Source organism: Chlorocebus sabaeus, chromosome 1 (genome assembly GCF_047675955.1).
Source record: "Chlorocebus sabaeus isolate Y175 chromosome 1, mChlSab1.0.hap1, whole genome shotgun sequence".
NCBI classification, from domain to species: domain Eukaryota; kingdom Metazoa; phylum Chordata; class Mammalia; order Primates; family Cercopithecidae; genus Chlorocebus; species Chlorocebus sabaeus.
The window spans coordinates 107,814,155-107,837,256 of NC_132904.1; the positions used below are offsets into that span (position 1 = coordinate 107,814,155).

Consider the following 23,102-nt stretch of genomic DNA (forward strand, 5'->3'; position numbering starts at 1 on the left):
CTTGTGGTGATGGAAGTGTTCTGTATCTTGACTGTAGCAATGTCAATATCTGCTTGTGATACTGTACTAAAGTTTTGCAAAATGTTACCAAGGGGGAAAACTAGGTGAAAAAATGCATGGGATCTATGTTACTTCTTACAACTGCATGTGAATTTATAATTACCTCAAGATAAATTTTTTTAAAAAAAGAGAAGGCCAGGAACAGTGGCTCATGCCTGTAATCCCAGCACTTTGGGAAGCTGAAGTGGGAGGATCCCTTGAGCTCAGGAGTTCAAGGCCAGCCTCGGCAACATAGCGAGACCTCGTTCTCTACTAAAAATTGAAAATTAGCCAGGCACCTGTAGTCCCAGCTACTCAGGAGGCTGAGGCAAGAGGATCACTCAAGCCAGGGAGTCAAGGCTGCAGTGAGCTAAGATTGCACCACTGCTCTCCAACCTAGGGGACAGGGTGAGACCTGATCTCAAAAAAGAAAGAAAAGAAAAGAAAAGAAAAATGGTACATGTTCATCACAGAAAATTTTCAAAATGTAGATTAGGAAGATCTAATTTGCTTATTATACAAATATACTAATAGATATGATAGTAATGTATTTAGGGGCTTTTCAAGTATATTGACTACTTTTAATCGCAGTAAAAATATATAGTTGATTCTATTTTTTCCCCTACACATTTGCTCAGAGCCTCCTGAGAGGCTAAAAAGGATTGCACAGGGCTCAAATGTTCATAGATGGCTCCCTCTGAGCCAAACCCTAGCACACGGTGGAATTGGTTTCTTCTTGAGTACCGATTTGGAACAATTAATTATAATGGTCATCTCAAGTACTATGCTACAAGAATTATGAGGCAATCTCTGAACCCAAATCAGAACACTGTGATTGACTAGCGGTGTCCATCAGCAGCATAGGGTTCAAGGGTACAGTGTCACCTCTGCTGGCTGGAAAATTTTTTAAACTAACCTTGCAGACTACAAGGGAAACTTTATTAATAAAACCCTCTGTGTAAAGGTTCTTGAAAGATCACTCATTCTTGTCATATCCAAATATTATGTTGCACTTTATATCTAGCAAGTATTATATATGGTTGATTTGTCTTTTTTTAGTCCAATAAATTGTACATGTAAAGACCAAACAACTTCAGATTTTTACAGCAATTAGTTCTCCATGCCCAGCCTAGAACACAGTACTTCTTACTCCACTGAGAGAATGATCAACCAACAAGCATTATTTAATGCTGTGTATCAGATTATATATTAGGCAAGCGTTTAATCACCAATAAAGTCATCCAGCCTATAAATCTGAACACTACTACATGCCAACATTAAATGGGAATATGAGGTATCCGTACTCTGAAAACTCAGTCTATTGGGAGGATACTGATAACTATGAAACAATTATAATAGTTAAGTGCTCTTCTAGGGGCAGACAGAATGCTGTAAGGAACCCCTAACATATGACGATAAACTGGACGTGGGGATCAGGAAGTCTTCCTGGAAGAGATGGTATCTCAAGTGATACCCAAAGATCAAGAGTGAAGGGAGAACAATGAGGCAAGGTGAGAAGTATCCCAATCAAGAACACTTAAATACCAGAGTCCCTGGTAATCCCAGCACTTTGGGAGGCCAAGGTGGGTGGATCGCTTGAGGCCAGGAGTTCGAGACCAACCTGGCCAACATGGTGAAACACCGTCTCTACTAAAAATACAAAAATTACCCGGGCGTGGTGGCACACGCCTGTAGTCCCAGCTACTCTGGAGGCTGAGGCAAGAGAATCACTTGAACCTGGGAGGCAGAGGTTGCAGTGAGCCGAGATCTCACCACTGAACTCCAGCCTGGGCAACAAAGTGAGACTCTGTCTCAAAGGAAACAAAATAACAAGAAAATAAAAAACAGAGTCCAAAAGGAGAGTCGAGGTTAGGCTGAAAAGACATGCAAGAACTCAAGTCATTAAGACCAGAAACCGTATTCTAGAATTTGAATATTTTCCTGATTGAAACATTTTAAACTGAAGAGTAAAGATTACCTTAGGATGGGGAACAAGACCAGACAGGTAACTAATAACAATTGCCTGCACAAGGGTAGAAGGTAGGGAGGCAGAGAAAATGAAATGTTACCAGAAATTCTAACTTGATGGTTAAGGATTAAACTAAAGTACATTCACATACATGCTAGCATCCTAAAGCCTAATAATTACACCCATTGCTGGTAGTCTTGTTTCTGCCCCATTTTCTGGAGACCAGAATTCACCCACACACGTATGGAGGCTGGCGAACATCACAACCACCTCCAGTGGATGGTTTGCTGAGGGACCAGTAAACTAGTGTTGTGGTTACCTTGAGAAAAATCTGGGGAGGTTCACAACAACTCCCATACTATAGCAGAAAGCTCTTCAAGAGAGGACAAACTCATTTTTCAGCAGAGAAACTTGACCTCATATGCCATTAAGGATAAGTGAGTTTGTCCCACAAAATAATGCTGCTATGTGCCCTAATGAACCATCCATTTATAGAGAAAAAGAAAAAAGAAAAAATGATTACTAAGAGCTGCACCCAAAGTAATGAAGCTAGAATCAAGTCCCCTCTTCGTCAGTACTAGCTTGACTGCTGGCATGTCCTGCCCGAGTTGGGACTCAAGGTCACAACTTTTTGTATCCACTCAGAGCCACTGGCCCAAAGCACAAGTTTACTCACAAGAGAACCAAGCTGTGACTGATCCAGTGCTACCAGCTTCCTGGATCCAGAACCACCTAACAGCAGAAATTCAGCAAGAAAACCAAGATGTAGGGAGAAGATACAAGCGACTGGAGAAGAGCAAAGTCTTAAAATGGAGATGAGAGAGGAGAAGGGAGGGATAAAATTTTGAAGTAGAAGAAAACAAAAAGAACAAGTCCCCTGCTGAGAGCACAGGAGGATGGAGTACAAAGAGAATGAGAAGACAGCTACAATACGTCTTAAGTGGAGAGTAACAGGAACTGCCAAACAACAGCAAGGGCCCAGCTGGGAACAAACAGCATGAGCAGGAATGGGTCCAGTCAACAAGGTTTTGGGGATTTTCTAACAACTAGAGACACAGAATTTAGAAGAGTCAAACTATTTTTGGCTAATAGAGTGAAGCTGGATTGTAGAATCTCCCTCCCTAATTTTAAAATCTATAAAATCTAGCAAAGATAAAATTCACCAGCAGTAGCCTAACGGGCATTTCCTCATACCATAAACATCAAAAAGTAGCAGCCAAAACAATTCTCACTGCTATCAAATTTGTAGAGACATGGACTGCAGAGTCATCAACTTTCCCTCTAGCAAGTGGTAGAGGGTGAGGGGAGTAAGAATGAATGGTGGCCAGGCACGGTGGCTCACGCCTGTAATCCCAATACTTTGGGAGGCTGAGACAGGAGGATTACCTGAGGTCAGGAGTTTGTGACCAGCCTGGGCAACATAGGGAGACCCCTTCTTTACAAAAAATAAACTTTTAAAAGTTTGTTTCTTGCAACGAACTGAACTAAGAAGCATTAAAAACACTGTATATTTATTTAAACCATTACTTTTCATAATTCATTGAGTCTTATTACAGGTCAGTATCTTCATTCTGTTACCTTACTGGGTACATTCACTAATGTTACATAAAACTTCATGTAAAATTAAATAAGAATTAAAAGTACAGCTAAGAACAGTCATGATCTGTATGAGAGGATTTACCATTGTGTACCCTCGTCCCGAATATGGTCATTTTTTGTTTCATGGGCCTCTCAACCTTAAATTCATTTTTATTTTAGAATAAAGGCGCTCCTCTGAGCTCTCGCCCACCATGTGCCCAGTCACTGCGTCATTGGTGTATGTTGACCCAGTGGTACCTGTCCACCCGGTGCATAGAAGGCCTGTAACACTTAGGGTGCTTCTGCGACCCATGGTAAGTGTTTCCCAGGAGGCTAACACGGCCATCCACCACATTCTTTTTGCGGGGGATTTGGAACCAAGATTGAAAGGGCTGTTTCAAGTTTTCAACCTGGAAAAAAAAGCATAAAGATCTCTAATAAGCTAGCTGTAAGGACTAAATATGAACTCATAATTCAAAAGTCAAGCACTTCAAAAGCATAAGGAGCACAAATAAATAGAATCAAAAGTGCATAACTATCTTTGAAAAATTTTCTAGCACTTGGCAGGAACATAAGTCACTTTATACTGTACCTTTTTAAAAAGTTAACTAACTCAACTAAAAACTTTGTAATACACTTATTCAAGTTTATGTTTATTCTTGAGTTGTCCCTCTCCCATCCCTACCTCACGCCTGCCAGCCCAATCCAAAACTGCATGTTCATGATCTCTAGGGCCACAGCCTAGAAATCTTCATTTTAAACACCTTAGATGACTGATACAGATGTTTTACAGATCACACTTTGAAAAGACATTGCTGTAAAAGGATAGAGCTGATTACAGGTCTAATCCCCAAATGAAAGAAGACCTTTCTAAAAATAAAAATAGAATTAAGGCAAATACCACAAATCCTCACTCAACAACCTCGATAGGTTCTTGGAAACTAATTTTAAGCTACATGACATACAGCAGGACTTTGAATAACATAGTTTGGTTATAACACTGAGGAAAAAAATAGCTTTGTCATACATCATTTTAAAGTCACTGTTTCCAAGAAACTATCAATGACACACATAGTTTAAAAAACTAGGGACAAAACATTTGCCAGAAATACGACAAGGGGTTAAAATCATTCCGGCATATAAAGAACCTATAATAATACATTAGAACTTCAAATAATGAATGGGTGAATAACAGAAAATTTGTAAGACAGTAGTTGGTAAAACATTTGGGCACACAGAATTTTTTAATGTTTAATTTCACTAATACTGTATTACGTATGCATATCATGTTAACCAAATTATCTGTTTTTTTAAATGAGAATAGCCAATACCAGAAAAAAAAGGCAGAGCAGGCACTTTTACATACAGCTGCTGACACTACAAATAAATACAACTTTCTATATGGTGTTTCGGCTGCACATTAAAAACCAGTAAAATGTTCATACTCGGTGACCCGGTAGTTCTGTGCTTGAGAATCAAACCTCAAGAAACAACCTAAAATTCAGGCATCACCATACGAGTTATCAGCTTTTTAAAAAATATTACAACCATGTGGAAACAGTCTAGAATTCTGCCAATAATCAGTTACAAGGGAGGCAAATGAATATTAAAATGTTAATTGCTTTAACATTTAATACATAGGTGATTAAGAGAACATACAAACAAATATATACATAAAGTGTTAACAAATTCTCTCTAGTTCAGTGTTTTTCAAATTGTGGGTCATGAAATCAATTTAGATGCTTGAAATCAAATGAATTTAATTGGAAGTACTGGGAGCATTGCTCCTAGTAAAGATAAACACTGTTTCAGGAAACTTTTTAAATGTAAATATGCATATCTTTCAATGGGTTATGGTTTAAAAAGAAGAAAAAATTAGTTGAGAAAAACTGCTCTAGTGGCACAATGTATAGGCCTTTGACCTTTCCTAAATCCAAATTTTGTATAAATGCCATGGTATTTTCAATTGACCAAAAAAAAAAAAAAGCCCACTAATCTTAATCTTTGATTCTGTAGGAATTTAAGTGGAAGGAAACCTGTGTGTCTTCAAATACTGTATGAAGAAATAAGACAATAAAAGATTATGTAGATATGTAGATCCTAAAAGCTCAGCCAAGAGTAGGGAATACATTGTGCAGTGAAGAAGACAGAAAAAGTTCTGCCAAAATATTAAGATTCTGGCTTTTAAAAATCTACAGTTTTGTTCTTTCCATGCTTTTTTGCTTCTTTGTTTTCATAATGAGTGCATTTTTTTTTAGAATCAGATAGAAAAACGTATAGAAAAGAACTGGAACACACTTGACCTGATAAATACTCTTTGGATTGCTGACTTTAGGAATGACACGAGGTTCCTTGCTACAACTTTCTTCATTGCAGGAAGGGCCAGAGGAATCGTCTGATGAGGCTCTACTAACTGCATAACTGATTTGCTGATATAGTTCCCATTCCTCCCATCTGCCTTTAAAAGAAGCAACTGTAAATGGATGGTTTTTCTCACCATACCTAAGTAGGAAAAGAAATTTAAGTACTAATTAGGGATTCAACTTCCTACAAGTTTTGTCTCTAATCTTTCCAGGAGACAATATGCTAACTTATTTCAAAAGAGATTGCCTTAAAAAATTGAAGGACATTATGACCTTCACCTACTATACTGTTATAAATGAGGACATTCTATAAGAGTTATTTTGGTTAATTGTTCAGAAAAAAACAAAGACTAGTTTCTTTTGATTCAGTTAATGAACTGAATTGTCCCATGATAGATAACTCTACTTCCTTTCTGATATTGCGTATAATACTTATCTGTTATCAACCTACAGTTTGTAATAGATACCGTTACCAATCTATAGTTTGTAATAAGGTGCAGTGATTAAAGCCACATTTCAAATATTTTGCAAAATCATTGTGCTTTCCACCTCACCCACTTTTAATAGAAGTCTTCATTGTCTAACAGAAGTTTGCATCTAAAATCTTAACCAAGAAGTGTCCCTGCTGCTAACTCAAGGCTTTGGTGCATCATCTTTCATGAACTTATGTAAAGTTGTCTAACCTAAGGTTTCCAGATATCACACAGCACACAAACTATGAGATTACTCACCTACAGCACACTTCAAAGGGATCTACCCATATGGTCATCTCCTTTGGAAGTCCCAGGTGAGAAAAATCCACATTACTCTCCACACATGCCCTTTCTAGAATGGGATCTTTATTCTGATTGTTGTTTATCCTGATGCACCTTTTAAAAAAATGAAGGGAGATGAAGACATGATGACAGGCACTCTAGCAGGAGAATCACATTATGCACATACCGTTCCAATACACATAGCTCCCACCTCACCCCCACCTTCCCCTCAGCCTCCTCTACTCTCCACTCTTACAAGTAAGACATCATCAACTTTTGATACAGTGGCTCAGAATGTATGTTGCATCACTAAGTCACAAAATTAGTTTACCGGCTATTCACAGCTTATCTTTCACGGCAAACACAAATTAAAAATTGTTTAATCTACCTCACGTAAGGGGCTTTGCTCTGTTGTTTCCAGCCAAAGTGTCATCTACTATGTCTCCTCCTTTCAATTCCACGTTCAAACAAATGAACCCATAAAACTTTCGTTACTTAAATGCAGAAAACAAGATCACTCCATTTTCCTAGGAGCTGGCTGTTGTTTGGTGATTGCTTCCCTTTGCCATCCCACATACTAGCTCTCACCTGAAGGCTTGCCCTTTAGAAGGGCAATCAGAGTGCCAGTGACTTCTGTATGTTTCAAACAAGATCGTCATCAGCTTCTCTGCAAAGTCTTCTATTTGCTGTTTACTTAGTTTATCATGTTTTTTCACCAATCTTGTGACAAAGAAAACTGTTGTTGCAATTTCATCTCTCATGATTCAAGAAAAATAGATAAGGAGGTCTGAATCATTAAAAGGAAGAAGAAATAGAAAGAAATGTTTAACTTAATATCAATACTTAATTGCCATTTGGAAATTTTACATACCTTAAATTTAAAACCGAGATAATTTGCTAGAAAGAAGTCCTTAGTAAACTAGGTAAGTACATGAACACTATCAATTAACATAACAGCCAAGAACAGCAATTCCTCAAATAGCCCAGTTTTAAAGGTTTTCAAAGGAAAAAAAAGTCTTTTTAAAATTTTAAAGTATTTGAGTAATAACTGAAACATCACTGTGCAACTTAAAAAAGATCCTGGTATGGGAGAGTAATTACCTCAAGCATCACGTTTTAAAGATATATTAACAAAGAGCAAAATATTTCAGGAGAGAGTTATTCCAAAATGTGCCTCACAAGTTGCATGCTTTAAGAATAATCAAACACATTATACTTGCCAACAAAAGCCCTTTAGCCCCCAAGAAAAGTGGATAAGAGTTAAAAGACCAACTGCACCATCCCTTATGTTTCCAACTCTCAACCACACCTGTTCGTGAGTTTGAGGCTGAAGTTTATATAAGCCTGGGCCCTAAAGGCTGATGGGTGCTTCACCTTACACAGGTGCTGCCTATTGAGATAATCATATAGCTTTTTCATATGCCAATCTGGTCTCCATCCAATTGCTCCTTGGCATAAGTGGAGTGGGTTCTCTATTTGAAGTGTTTTCAAACTGGATCTATATTTTCTATTTTGCTATTATAATCTTATCTTTTATAACACAGAGAATCAAGCGTTCTTCTGTATCCTAATATCGCACATTCCAATGATGTCATCTCTAACTTAGCTGTCAACATATTAAGGAATTTTGCCTTAGATTTCTTACAAAACTTGTTAAGACAACTTTGAGCAGCTGTTATGTTGACGACACTTTTTTTTACTAAAGGGTTTATTTGTAGGATAAGTAGAAGAGATCTGAGTTTATCTAACCTCACCAGTTCTCAGAGGGTGGGGGTCAGTGACCATGTGATCTGGACTCACTGTGTTTCTTGTTAAAAATTCAGATTCTTGACCGGGTACTGTGGCTCATACCTATAATCCCAGCACTTTGGAAGGCCGAGGAAGGTGGATCACCTGAAGTCAGGAGTTCGAGATCAGCCTGGCCAACATGGTGAAACCCCATCTCTACTAAAAATACAAAAATTATCCAGGCGTGGTGGCATGTACCTGTAGTCCCATCTACTCAGGAGGCTGAGGCAGGATAATTGCTTGAACCCGGGAGGCGGAGGATGCAGTAAGCCAAGATCACACCACTGCACTAGACTGGGTGACAGAGCAAGACTCCGTCTCAAAAAAAAAAATAAAAATTAAATTTAAAAATTCACATTCTCCCACCTTATTTCAGATCTGCTGAAGCAACGCTTCCCAAGGTAAGGCCTGGCAATCAGTATTTAGCAAGTTCCCCCAGGTGATTCTAATACCCACTAAGCGTTGAGAAGCATCACACCTGACATACATTAAGTCTTTAACGCTCAGGATTAGTGATCATTCAGTTTCTTCATTAGCGAAAAGGAATTCACTGTCTCACAAGGAAGTCCATTTCATTTCTAAAAAGCTCCAAATAACAGCCAGACCTTCCTTTCTGTGTGGAGGCGAATCTACCTCCAATTTTCCTGTATGTGCAGCCTAGTTTTTCCTTCTGGAACTACACCAACCGTGTCTAATGTTCCACCATATGATGACATTTCAAATACTAGCTACTCAGCCTCCCTCAGCCTTCTCTTTGTGGAGCCTAAATAGTCTCAGCTTTTTGACAGTTTTTCCTATAGACTCACTCACCATGTTGGGTACGCACATCACAGTGAGTGTCAGGTGTGTGAGTAATCCCCTTTTTTCCAGCGTGGGGCTCAGACTTGCACACAATGCTCCAGGTGTGCTCCACCCCTAAAGACTAGCATGGGGCTGTTGCTTCCCTCCCTCTGAATACTGTATTCCAGAACACAACCTCAGGTGGCTTTTACCTTTTTGGCAGTGACATCACACCATGGACTCATACTGAACTTGCAAGTACTCTTTTTCACTAATGCTATCATTTTGTCATAACTTTCCATTCCTGCACAATACAAAGTTTAAAAATATGGGCATTAAGATCGGATAGATTTGGGTGTGTATTGCAACTTTAGGACTCACCATCTGTGTAACCTTGGGCAACTTAATTTTCTGCCTGTGAAATGGGAGATACAATAGCAATCTCATATGATTGTAATAGATAACATTAGAACGCTTGTTCTTGAGCTGGGCAGAGATCCTCATGCCTGTAATGCAAACACTTTGGGCCCAGGCGAAAGGATCACTTGAGGTCAGGGGTTTGAGGTCGGCCTGGGCAACTCAGTAAGACCCCTGTCTCTACAAAAATTTTAAAAGTCAGCTTGGTGTGGCATGTGTCTGTAGCCCTAGCTACTCGAAGGCTGAGGTGGGAAGATCACTTGAGCCCAGGAGTTTGAGGCTGCAGTAAGCTATGAGCTATGATTGTGTCACTGCACTCCAGCCTGGGCAACAGAGCAAAGACCCTGTCTCAAAAAAATTAAAAAACCTTTCACTAGTGATGAACTGAGATGAAATACATACATTAGGTAGTATGCTAGTTATTGTAATGTCTTTGATGCTTGAGAGGTATAAGAAATGTAAGTGTGAGGATTATCAAAGTTGGTTAAGGATACAAAAATAGAAGAAATTAGTTCTAGTATTCTAGTATAATAGACAAATTATAGGTAACAATTGTATATTTCAAAATAGCTAGAAGATTTGTAATGTTCTCAACACAAAGAAAAGATAAGTGTTTGAGGAAATGGATATCCCAATTACCTTATTTGATCATTATACATTATATACAAGTATTAAAATATTACATGTACCCCCAAAATACATACAACTATTATATATCAATTTTTAAAACTTGTTTAAAAGGACTGTGAAATGGATGGCTGAGCATCTTGATATCTAAGAATATGATTTAAGATTTAATTAAGATTAATTTAATTCAATTCAGTACATATTTAAATATCTACTGTGTACCCAGAACATATTAAAATAAACAAACATGAAAGTAGGACCTTAATAATCTTCCAACTCCATAGTCTTTTGTTTGTTTCAACTGCCCATGACATAGTTCTCACTCCTCTTCCTCGGTGGCTGGGGTACCCAAACTGTTGCACCTTGGAATCACCTGAAGATCTTTTAAAAATACTGATGTCTGCCTCCTATCCCTTACCCAGACATTTTTTTTTTCGAAAGAGATGGGGGTCTCCCTATGTTGCCCAGGCTGGTCTTGAACTTCTGGGCTCAAGGAACCCTCCTGCCTTGGCCTCTCAAAGTGCTAGGATTCACAGGTGTGAACCGCTACGCTGGGTCAAGACATTCTGACTTAATTGGTATAGAGTGCAACCTACATATCAGGACTTTTTAAAGTTCCCCAAGCGATTCTAATGTGCAGCAAAAGTGGAAATCATTAAGATAGATACCGCCTTAGCTGTGAAGAAGATTTTAAACTTATTTTACACTTTTGATTGCTTAATAATGCCTTAAGTTTAACAGATTATTAGGACAAATTTGCATCATTTATTCTCATATTTTCTAGCCATTTGCTGGGGTAAATTTTGCAAAGATTATTTTTTTTAATTTATGTTAGAAGGGACAAAGCTGAAAATTAGGGTAACTCCTTGTATGCTGCTGAAATTTTGCTTCTGAACTAAAGGCAACAGATGCATTAACACAACATTTTTTTCTTTTCAAATGGCTAGTTTGCATTTACAATAATAGAATGGTGCCAGGTGTTTCTATAATTCTTTCATGACTTCATCTTCCCATTGACAAACCATTCCCTTGCACTTTGAGTTGGTGAAGTACATGAATGTGGTTTTGAACCCTCTCCTAGCATTATTTTCTGCAACAGGCCCAGGCAGGCCTTGCAAGTTATGAATAGAATGGTAGAATAACAATGTACTTAGATTTCAGGAAAGAACAATCAAATAAAAAGTAAACATCACGGAAGATTTCCTCCGGTTACTTGTTTATGACTTGAAACACGTTATTTAAATCACCTCCTTTACATTGATGACAACTACACCTTCTGTTTTAATTAACACTCAGTGACTATTTACTGACCACCTACTTCACAGACACTATTAGTGGGGCTGGGGGTAAAATCAAAATTCAACTTTCCTTTCAAGAGGCTTATTATCTAGAGAGGGAAGTCAAATATATACACAAGTGATGACTTGGTTGTAAAGTTTGGGAAATGAAATACTCAAAATTTACTCCAAGTTTCAAACACTAGTAACCAAGAGATTAATGTTATCATTGAAAGAATGAAATTCAGTGGAAGAGTCAGTATAAAACAAATGGTGATTCATTCAGATTGAGGTATACTGAGCTTTCAATGGCAATTAAATACCCAACTAGTAATGTCCACTGACAAGATGTTAGAATTTAGCAGAAAAACTAACCTGGTCTGGCCTAAGCCAATCCCAGAGCTAAGTAGAAGAGAAAATTACTGCTGAAATTTGACAACTCTCCCACTATCCTTCTGTCATGTCTAAAATTCTCATTATAAGACATTTATTCCCTTGCTTAAAACCTTGTGTTTCAAGGATTTCTTTTTGAAAATGTCCAATGAGCTATCCATAGTAGAGCAACAGGATGGTGTTCTGTTTGGGTGAGGGGATTATGTCTGGGTGAAGAACCACAGAAAACAAGAAATAAGAGGTTCTGGCCATTTGGAGAACAGAAAGGCGATGAAGCAGCATAGACATATTTTACTTCCCATTATGCCTGTAACAGAGAATCAAATGGTATAAAATATGAATATGACTGACATGACCTTGTACAAGTAATAGTTTCTAGAATTGCATTCTTCATTTTAAAATGAGGAAATTCAACTTGATGGCTAAGGAATAGTGAAGCCCCAAAGTTCATTGATGAAGGTAAAACTCGAAAATCTGGTTCTACATTTGTCTTCTTAGTTTTAGCTAAACTTCACTTATAAAATGAAAATATTTATGCTTATAAAAGTTTAAAAATAGACAAAGAAGTTTTAAAATATCATCTGAATTAAATATTAAATTTGCTGAACTTGTGATGTAATAACCAGTCTTATCATAACCTCATTTCATTTCTTTAACTTCCCTCCTTAAACTACAAGTTATGTCCCTAGGCTCACCCATCCATTCACAAATACATGTTATTGCCAAAGAGGGGAAAGGTATAGATGTTTTAGCAAAAGTCTACTTCTGACAGAAAGTATTTTTTTAACAACAGCAAGCAAGTAGCACTATTTTATAAAACAATGAACTGATTCTGTAACCCACACATAAACTCAGTTCCACTATGGTCAAGCCACATAAAAGGAAGTTACATTAATTGCTGAAACAAAATTGCATTTCCCAAAACATTATCTAATAAAATTCTACAGCCATACAATGTTGATTTGAACTCAAAAGAAATTAATTTTAGTGTAGCCTGATCAAAGTAAAATTCCTTTACCTATAATACTATGCAAGTGTTTTATCTTCCACAAGCTTCTTCCTAATTTTTATTTTCTATTTAGATTATTGAGCATTCACAATGTAAGTGGCATTGTTTGAAAGACCATAAAAAATACATGCATATACATAACATTTCAAGTTAGAAACAAGATAACTCCTATTCAACATAGTACTGGAAGTCCTGGCCAGAGCTATCAGGCAAGAGAAAAAAATAAAAGGCATCTGAATTGGAAAAGTAGAAGTCAAATTATCTCTGTTCACTGACAATATGATTGTATACCTAGAAAACCCTAAAGACTCCTCTAGAAGACTCCTTGACCTGATTAACAACTTCAGTAAAGTCTCAGGATACAAAATCAATGTACAAAAACCAGCAGCATTTCTACAAACAGTAACATTGAAGCTGAGAACCAAATTAAGAATCCAATCCCACTCAGGATAGCCACAAAAAAAGAGCAAAATACCTCGGAATACATTTAACCAAGGAGGTGAAAGATCTCTACAAGGAGAACTACAAAACACTGATGAAAGAAATTGCAGATGATACAAATAAATGGAAAAACATTCCATGCTCATGAACTGGAAGAATTAATATGGTTAAAATAACAATATTACCCAAGCAATCTACAGATTCAATGCAATCCCTATCAAATTACCAACCTTATTTTTAAAAGAATTAGGAAAAACAATCCTAAGGTTCATATGGAACAACCAAAAAAAGCCCAAATAGCCAAGGAACTCCCAAGCGACAAGAACAAAGTCAAAGGCATTATATTGCCTGACTTCAAATTATACTACAAGGCTATAGTAACTAAAATAGCATGGTGCTGGTATAAGAACTGACCCAGAGATTAATGGTACAGTATGGGGTTCTCTAACTTAGAAACAAAGCTACATATATACAACCAATTGATCTTCAATTAAAGTCAACAAAAATAAACAATGGGAAATAGACATCCTATTCAATAAATGATGCTGGAAAAACTGGCTAGCCATATGCAGAAGACTGAAACTAAATCCCCATCTCTTAACGTATACAAAATTAACTGTAGATGGATTAAAGACCTAAATGTAAAACTATAAAAACCAAAACTATAAAAATCCTAAAAGAAAACCTAGGAAAAACCCTTATGGACATTGGCTTAGACAAATAATTCATGATGAAGATTCCAAACACAAAGGCAATAAAAATGAAGATAGGGAAATAGGACATAAACCAAAAGTTTCTGCACAGCAAAACAAATAATCAATAGGATAAAAACACAACCCACAGAATGGAAGAAAATATTTACAAATTATACCTCCAACAAAGAATTAGTATTCAGAATCTACAGGAAATTCAAACAACTCAACAAACAAAAAACAAACCAATTGAAAACAGGGCAAAGAACATGAACAGGTATTTCTCAAAAGAAGAAATACAAACAGCTAACAAACATATGAAAAAATGCTCAACATCACTAATCATCAGAGAAATGCAAATTAAAACCACAATGAGATGCCATCTCACTCCAGTCAGAATGGCTTTTATTAAAAAGTCAAAAAGCAACAGATGTTGATGTGTATGCAGAGAAAAGGGAATACTCACACACTGTTGGTGGGAATGTAAATTAATTCAACCTCTATGGAAAACAGTATAGAGATATCTCAAAGAACTGAAAATAGAACTATCATTGGACCCAGCGATCCCACTACTGTGTATCTACCCAAAGGAAAAGAAATCATTATATTAAAAAGATACCTGTACTTGTGTATTTATTGCAGCACCATTTACAATTAGAGCAAAGTCATGGAATCCACCTAAATGTCTACCGTCGATTGGATAAAGAAAATATAGTGTATATATACAGCATGGAATACTACATAATCATAAAAAAAGAATGAAATAATGTCCTTTGCAGCCACATGGATGGAGCTGGAGTTCATTACCCCAAGTGAACTAACCCAGAAGCAGAAAATAAAATATTACATATTCTCACTTGTAAGTGGGAGCTAAACAAATGGTACATGTAGAAATGAAGATAGAGAAAATAGACTCTGGGGAGTCCAAAGGGGAGGGTTGAAAAATTACCTACTGGATATAATGCCTAATATTGGGGTGATGAGTACAGCAGAAGCCCGATACCCAATATTATGCATGTAATACCCATGTACCAAACAAGAATATGTACCCCGTAAAAAAAAGAAACCAAGATAACTTACTAAAAATAATTCAGAGTGTAAGAAAATACACTCTATACTAATATAATAAACATGTGTATATGTATCAGCACGCTATACCATTATAGTAAAATGCTGAATTCAAAATACACTTAGAATACAGGAGAATAATACTCTCTTACTAATGGAACATACTAATTTTAGAGTGACTACATTAAGTGTCAAAGGGATTACAGAAGAGAAAGGATCAGGAAGAACTAAAGGTACTAAGGAAGATTTTACCTAGGAAGTAGAATTTGAGCTTTATTTCAACAAACTGTAGAGGAGCTAAGAGCAGGAAGGACAATGTGAACTTTACTAAATGTAAGCATGATAAAATCCTTGAGATATATTCTATGAATATAGAGGAAATAAAGATAACAAATGAGGATTATGTAAATTTTTCAACTAAATATGTTTCCCACTTAAAAAAAAAAAAAAAAAGCTTAAGTGCCAAATAAGGACAGTGGAAATAAAAACAAGAATAAGTAGACACAGAGTGATGTTTAAGAGGATGGCATAAAGTATTTTCATTCTTGTAAATCAATTAATTAACAGGATAATCAGTCCGTTTTCTCCTTGTGGCTTAATAGAGTTACAGAATACACCCTGGAGCTCTTAAGAAGGAGAAAATCTATTAACTTTCTTCAACTGTGCGTTCAGACCACTAACTAGCTTACTGAAACCTTAAAATTACTTTTATAAACCTGAAAATTTGTGTGAGGGTTTTTGTTTGTTTGTTTTTTGGTTTTTTGTTTGTTTGTTTGTTTTTGGGTTTTTTTGGTTTTTGTTTTTAAGAGAGATGACAGAGGCCAATCAGTAGTGGGACAAGGCCAGGAAAGTTCATCTCTTTAGTTCTAACCTAGAGAAGATCATTGATCCTTCATTGACTCAATGAATAAAGCCCTGGACAAAAAAATCTGGTAGAGCCAATCCAATCATCTGCTGCCTATGGCTAATTCTTTACTGACCAAACCTTGGCGATGTGGTGGTGCCAATGCAGCAGATTCTCTTGAATTCCTAAGTGTATGAATTTTAAAACAGCTTGGTTTTTGTGAGAGTCCTCTCTTCCGCTTCCTGTGGGCTAACCCTTCCCAAGATTTACTTCTTCCTGTCAGCCCCTGAAGAGGAGAGGGATCCTCTCAGATTTGATCCTGAGCCTTCTGTTTTCCTCATTCTATTCTCTATTCGAGATTAATATATTGCTGTCATCACTTACTCTGGCGTCCTTGACAGCAGGGACTGGTAGGTCAACGAAGAATCAGCCAGCAGACCTTTCTTGGAGAACTCCTCGTGACTTCAACTATCAAGAGGATAAAAGAGCTTCAGTCTCTTTTCAGTTCTGGTCTCCTGCCAGGGTTCTAACTCCACATATCTAACTCCACCACAATATTCTTCCATGGCCTAAAACTAAACATGCCTATACCTAAAATCACAATTATTCTCTGACTAGATTTTCCCCCTCAACACCTCTACTTGTCATCGAAGTCTGGAAGTTAATCTTATTCTGTTTGTTCACTTGAACCGGTTACCAACCAAGTCATGCAAAGTTTCCTTCACAGAGTTTCTCTCTTCATCCCGTATTTTCTACATCACCTCATACTGAAATTTACTAATCTCGTAAATGGTCTTTCAGTCTCCTCTGTCTCTCCCTCTTCTAATGTATGCTACTTTATGAATCCTTGTAAAACAACACATTTTATGCTTCTGGGGCTCCTCCAGCAGAACAATGAAATTGAAACTCCCTGGGCCTTTTTTTTTTTTTTTTTTTTTTTTGTGAACTTCATAGAAACGTATGAGCAGGCAGGTAAGTAGGATCATGGAGGACTTTCAATGTTAAAGTCCTCTTTAATCTGATTTCCCCAATGGGAACACATTCATTGCTTTTCCAATTGGCCTCATACATTACAATCTCCATAAATTTGCTTGTGTTTTTCCTTCACAAGTCGCTCCTGCTACCAAAACATTCCCTCTTCATCTCTAGTATTTTTGCTTCTAGGCTCAGTTCAATCTCATCTTTTCCATAGAGACTTCTCTGTGTCCTACCCTTTGATAGTTTTCCTTTTCCCTTTTCCTAAATGTTGGCAATAATGAAGTTTGTATTAGTCATCAGGATTCCTGAAGCACTTTTTCATATAACCATCTTCATACTAAATAATTATATATAATATAAATAGGATATGTAACACAAACATGTGTTCTTAATCTATTACTATAAGTTATATTAATATTAAGATATATTCATATTACATACTAATATAATTAACATAACATATTAATTATCTATATATACACACATTGTCCATCTTACCAAGTAGACCACATAAATCCCTAGAGATTGTTCTCTAAAGATGGAAAATATGCAAACTGCTCCTACTGAAGCCATAACTAAGAGCTTCGGCAACTTTAAGTATAAAGACTATTTTATTAGACTGCTTATGATTTACCTGAAAGATAAATTAACATTTTATACTGAAAGCAACAGTATTGATTAATCAATAAATATAAGCAAGAAGCTAATTAAGAATCTGGTGCACTCTTACTAATGAGAGTACAATAAAATGGAACTAGAAATATGGAATTATAAAAACTGCTGGCAGTTCATTTTAGCTCAAAAGAAAATCTCCTCCCATAAATAGATTCAATGATTTTTAGTTCTTCAAAGGCACTGAATTGACTTCAATTTAGTCTTGCTTCAACATATAAACTAGTTTCTAGGTATACTATCATGAAGGTTAATAATCTGACATTTATTGGTCTATAAACCAAGATATGGTTTTATATTTCCTACGAGTAATATAAAAACAGGTTTAGGCCGGGTGCAGTGGCTCACTCCTGTAATACTAGCACTGTTGGGGTGGGGGGTGGATCACCTGAGGTCAGGAGTTCGAGACCAGCCTGGCCAACATAGTGAAACCCCATCTCTACTAAAATTACAAAAAATTAGCCAGGCATGGTGGTGGCTGCCTGTAATACCAGCTACTCAGGAGTATGAGGCAGAAGAATTGCTTGAACCCAGGAGGCGGAGGTTGCAGTGAGCCAAGACCACGCCACTGCACTCCAGCCTGGGCAATAAGAGCAAAACTCCGTTCAAAAAAAAAAAAAAAAAACAGGTTTAAAAAGAAACTGCTAAAATCCAGTAATTTCTAATTAGTCTAATTCTACATTTCTTCCTCTTCCAACAACATCCTTCAAAAGCTGTGGGAGATGGTGAGTTTGTATGTATTGAAGGGAGGGATACGTTGTCTCCATTGTCTCCATTTTTCTTTTCTTTTTTTTTTTTTTTTTTTGAGACGGAGTCTTGCGCTCTGTCACCCAAGCTGGAGTGTAGTGGCACAATCTCAGCTCACTGCAACCTCTGCCTCCCAGGTTCAAGCAATTCTCCCACCTCAGCCTCCCAAGTAGCTGGAACCACAGGCGCACACCACCACACCCAGCTAATTTTTGTATTTTTAGTAGAGACAAGGTTTCACCATGTTGGCCAGGATGGTCTCCATCTCTCGACCTCATGATCCGCTCGCCTTGGCCTCCCAAAGTGTTGGAATTACAGGTGTGAGCCACCACACCCGGCCCGTCTCCACCTTTTCTAATTCCCAATTCCCATCAGTCTAGTCTTGTATCTAGAAGTGGTAAATTAAGTCAATATAAATGTGCCAAAGCTAAAGCAGAAGGTATTTGTTTTCTATACTCTTCTTGGTTTCCTCTTAATCATCAACCTTGTCTCTCCTGACGGCTCCTTTTCCATCTCCCTAATCACCAAAAGCCCAGAAATTAAAACAGTAAACAATTCCCCTGAAAGGTGCCTTCCTGGTACAGTCTAAAACAAATGCAATCTTCTGTGTGGGCCTTTAAAACACCACAAGCATTCTTACTTAGATTAAATCATGGGTCTCCCTGGTCTCCAGGCATGCCTAGACATGAACCATAGAGGGAATGAGATCCTTGGAGTTTCTCTAGTTACTGCAGGCCAAATCAATAGCAACCCTAAGAACAAGCATTCTTTTTTTTTTTTTTTCAACAGAACTAGGCCACACACAGTTTTTGTCGTTATTTAAATTTTTAGTTGTACTACATAGAAAATAAACTCATTTTAAAAAGTTATTTCAGGAGGCAATGCATCTTGATGACTTTTACAGATGAATTTTATTTTTTATTACTTTTGAAGAAAAGTCTGTAGAAACCTACTTTTCAAGGCATCTAACACAACCATTGCCTTGGATGGCAGCAATCCAGCTCAGGTAAGATATTTAAGATGCAACTAATAATCGTAAAACATCAGTTGGGAAGAAGTGTTCAATATAGTATTGGGTAAAAGTGACTAACAATTTGGTAGAAGATAATCATTTTTATAACTATCTCCTAACCAAGATTTCTCTAAGTCTGCATGTTGTTAATGGAATGAAGACTATCTTGCTCCTAGTTTCACATATGTATATTTAAGTGAATGTAAGTCATTTATGTAATGTGTGCTAAAACACTGTGCCCCTCCCAAAGATAAGATGAATACAAAATCCAGTTATTGTAGATGGCTTGTCTTTCACAATTTAATTCTACAAGTTAATTTTTACAATTAACATTTTATGTGATATATATTTTATATTTTGGTTTCTTTCCCTTCACTTTGGGGTGTACAGAACAAAGTATGCTTTTGGGGAAAAAAAAAAAAAGTGCTGTCTTTCATATGCAAAGAAAATGCTATAACTTACTCAAACATCCTTGGGCAGTTCTTTAGTTGTTTTAATAGTGTAATTTTGGTGTTTGTATTGAATGATCCAGATGACCTGCCCCTGTTCATGTTACTAGTGGCATCTATGAGACCATTTGCTGGTTTTAGGGAATCAATCTATAGATGGGAAGTTTTCTTTTACAGAAACTAATTTAGAACTAAGTCTTTTGTGTCAGCAATGAGTGCTCTATACTGGATGCATGAAGACCATATTTCTAGGGGAAGCTGCTTTCAGCTGAATTTCACAAGGTGAGGATAAAGAGAACATTCCTTATCCTCTCGTGATTCATTCATTAAAGGCAAAGAGGGGAAGGAGTAACTAAAGGAAAGTTATTAGCAGAGATCTCCCAGAAGTCCTCTGTAACTGTCCCTTTTGCCCAACTGTAACAAGATATTTTCTGGCATCCACAGCCCTAACCCTGAATATCCAAATGTACTCTTGAATCAAGGATCTACTCAAGTCTCATCTCCTCTGGGAACCTTCTTTGATCTATTACAGCTCTCATTAAGGGCCTCCCTTCTATTTCTATCAGTCCCTAGTTTAGTAATTTATTTTATATATATACTGTCTTGATTGGTATGGCCTTGATCTCAAGAAGACCACGATTTGATGTAACTAACAAGCTGCCTGGCTCACTATTTGACCAGAAGGCTCAGCCTTCGCATCACCGCATGGCCCTCTAAGACTATAAGGCCAAGTCCCCAACAGAGCACAAAGGTGCAGATGAGACTCTCAAAGGCATCCTCCCACATGTCAGAGGCTACCCAAGCCCACCTCCATTTGGAAAATTCAAACCTATAATTTGAGGTACCTGGGAAGCCGCTTTCCCAGGGCAGAATGGGCACGGAAACTGGGTAGGCTTGGGGGCTTCTTGGGGAATGAGGGAGTGGAGCTCTTTGTCCCTCCTGCTAGATCAGAAAGAGAAATGTCTCAAGAATCTGGGCCTCCATCTTCTAGGCGTCTCCCTGGAGGCCCTTCCGGGACCGCCCACAGCCCCTTCTCTCAGCCTCCTCCCTTCCCCCACCCCTCCCCCACCTGTCCCACCCCCCCGCCCCCAGCCCCGTCTCGCGCCCGCCCCGCCCCTCGGCCCGCGGGGTTCCAAGGACGGTTGGTCGCCCCCGCCACAGTCACTCGGCCGCTCAGAGCTGCGGGGCGCACGGGGTCGAGAGAGCCAGCTCTAGGGTTTGGGGCTGGGAACTGAAGCCCGGCGTGAGGGAAGTGGGAGCCCGGGCCGAGGAGGCGAAGGGGAAAGGAAAAGCGAGGCGAACCTGAGCGGGAGGGTCCTGAGAGGAGCGAGAGGCTGCGGGAAGGGGAGGCCCGGCACTCCCGAGGGTCACCGGGGTCGGGGCGCGGCCCGGGAGGGCGCGGGTCCTCCCCGGCAGCGCCGCCCGCTGGCCCAACTACCCGTACTGTGCGCGGCGAGGCCGGCGGGGATCCCGCCGGGCCCGGGGTGTCCTCGGAGGCCGCTCGCGCCCAGCCATGGTCGGGCGTCCCCTGGTGAAATGGGGTCCTAGGCAGGCCCCGACCCCGCGACCCTGCGACCCCGCGTCGGCGCTGCGGACCGTCAGGGAGCTGCAGCCGCGGACGCCCAGTGCTCGGTTTGTAGGCAGTGTCATTAGCTGATTGTACTGTGGTGGTTACAATCACTAACTCCACTGCCATCAAAACAAGGCACAGCATCATCCGCCGCCTGGCCGGGAAGAGGACGCCGGCTCTGGCTGCCCGCAGCCTTCGAGTGGAGAAGGTGCCTGAGAAGCGCGGCGTCGGCGTGGGTCCCGCGCTGGCATGCTTCGCGAGCGCCCGCTGCAAGTGCGAGAAAACCCGCGGTTTCTCCAGATACAGTTAAACTGTTAGCTCTCTCTCTAGGAGTCACAGAAGATGAAACAGTCTCATACCAGGAAAGCAAAATCCCTGGAGGTGAAGCCCCTCCACCCATGTAACGGTTAATACTGTGTATGATTCACTGTGTCTATTTGCCATTGTCTAGTAGAATATTCACCAAGCCAGCAACTCAGTTGATCTTCAACTCAACCAATGAATTGCCTGTCACAACGTGTGGGGGTACCAACTTGAGACTGCAATTTTTTTTCATGAGTCTAGTTACCAGGCAGTGTAGTTAGCTGATTGCTGATAGTACCAATCACTAACCACACGGCCAGGTAAAAAGATTTGGGAATTCATCCAAATGAGCTGCCTGTGCATCATCAATGTGTGTGGGGAAGAGGGGTGTTGGAAAATGCTGATTTCATCCATTGCCTATTAATTGCTCAGCCAAAATTTAAAAATCAACATTTTAGCTACTAAGAATACAGTGTATGTAATGTGTATGTATGTGGGTTTTCTTTTTTTCAATATTCCTTCAGGCTCTTAATGAAAATTTTAGATATAATGGGGAATATGATTTTTTACTTAGCTGATTGATGTATGTTATTATATGAACATGTGATTATTAACTTCTTGAGACTATATTGTTACTAATATTTTGAAAGAATAAAGTGCCATAAAGACATAAATTGTGGTTATTGTCGTGTGTGCATTTCCTTTGCTAAATTGGCTTTATGATGTCCATCTCAGTTCCTGCCACAGTAATCTTAACTTTTCTATCAATGAAATGGTTAAGTTGTTCCTGCCATGACAAAAATCTCCCGGGAAAGCTATTCACACACACACACTTGTTAATACTTTTATAAGAATACATTAACAAAATGTCTCATACTTTTTTTTCTGTGAAGGGACTCTGTCCATTCATTTATATCCCTTCTTTTAAGTCATCATTTACAACTGTTGCAGTCTATGCAACTTTTAGTGGGAGTGATTAGTAAATGCAGTTACACTTAAAATCCAGATTGTTTGCTAAGATTTAAAGGATTCAGAATTTTAAAATCACAGAAACTATACACATGGGCATGTATCTGCCCAGTTCAGGTCTCTAGCTCCCAAGGGTTAGGCTTTCAGCCATGAATTCTCCAACGCAACGTTCTCAGAACTTCCACGTAGCAGGTGCTGTCCCTGGCAATCTGGTTTGGAAGAGGGGATTGGGGCGATGGGGCTGAGGAATTTACAGTTTATTTAGCTATTTTTTGGGGCGGAGGGGAGAGGATGTGGCAGGCCCACTGAGGATATAAGAAGCTAAAGTACTCCCCCACTGACTCCGACAGGACACAACCCAA

General features: G+C 38.7%; 1 protein-coding gene across 2 annotated transcripts; it reads right to left on the bottom strand.

The window, feature by feature from the left end:
- Window positions 1-1,138: 1,138 nt before the first annotated feature.
- On the bottom strand, window positions 1,139-21,282 carry BTG4 (BTG anti-proliferation factor 4). 2 transcript variants are annotated; one of them, XM_073020932.1, is made up of 7 exons: window positions 21,201-21,276; window positions 20,744-20,837; window positions 16,425-16,508; window positions 7,293-7,491; window positions 6,681-6,818; window positions 5,890-6,088; window positions 1,139-3,996 (listed from the first exon to the last, which is right to left on the bottom strand). In XM_073020932.1, exons 4-7 carry the CDS (start codon window positions 7,463-7,465, stop codon window positions 3,817-3,819), a joined length of 690 nt encoding a protein of 229 aa, XP_072877033.1. In that variant the 5' UTR covers window positions 7,466-7,491; window positions 16,425-16,508; window positions 20,744-20,837; window positions 21,201-21,276; the 3' UTR covers window positions 1,139-3,816. The 2 variants fall into 2 exon arrangements, with proteins under 2 accessions (XP_072877033.1, XP_037861163.1); XM_038005235.2 differs by lacking the exon at window positions 20,744-20,837 and having other exon boundaries at window positions 21,201-21,282.
- Between the last annotated feature and the right edge of the window lie 1,820 nt (window positions 21,283-23,102).

Coding starts and splice junctions, on each gene's coding strand:
- BTG4 (XM_038005235.2), bottom strand. CDS start 7,465: ATGAGAGATGAAATTGCAACAACAGTTTTCTTTGTCACAAGATTGGTG. Junction 6,089..6,680: donor CCCTTTGAAGTGTGCTGTAG/GTGAGTAATCTC, acceptor TTTCCTACTTAG/GTATGGTGAGAAAAACCATC. Junction 3,997..5,889: donor ATCCAAAGAGTATTTATCAG/GTCAAGTGTGTT, acceptor TTTTTTTTCCAG/GTTGAAAACTTGAAACAGCC.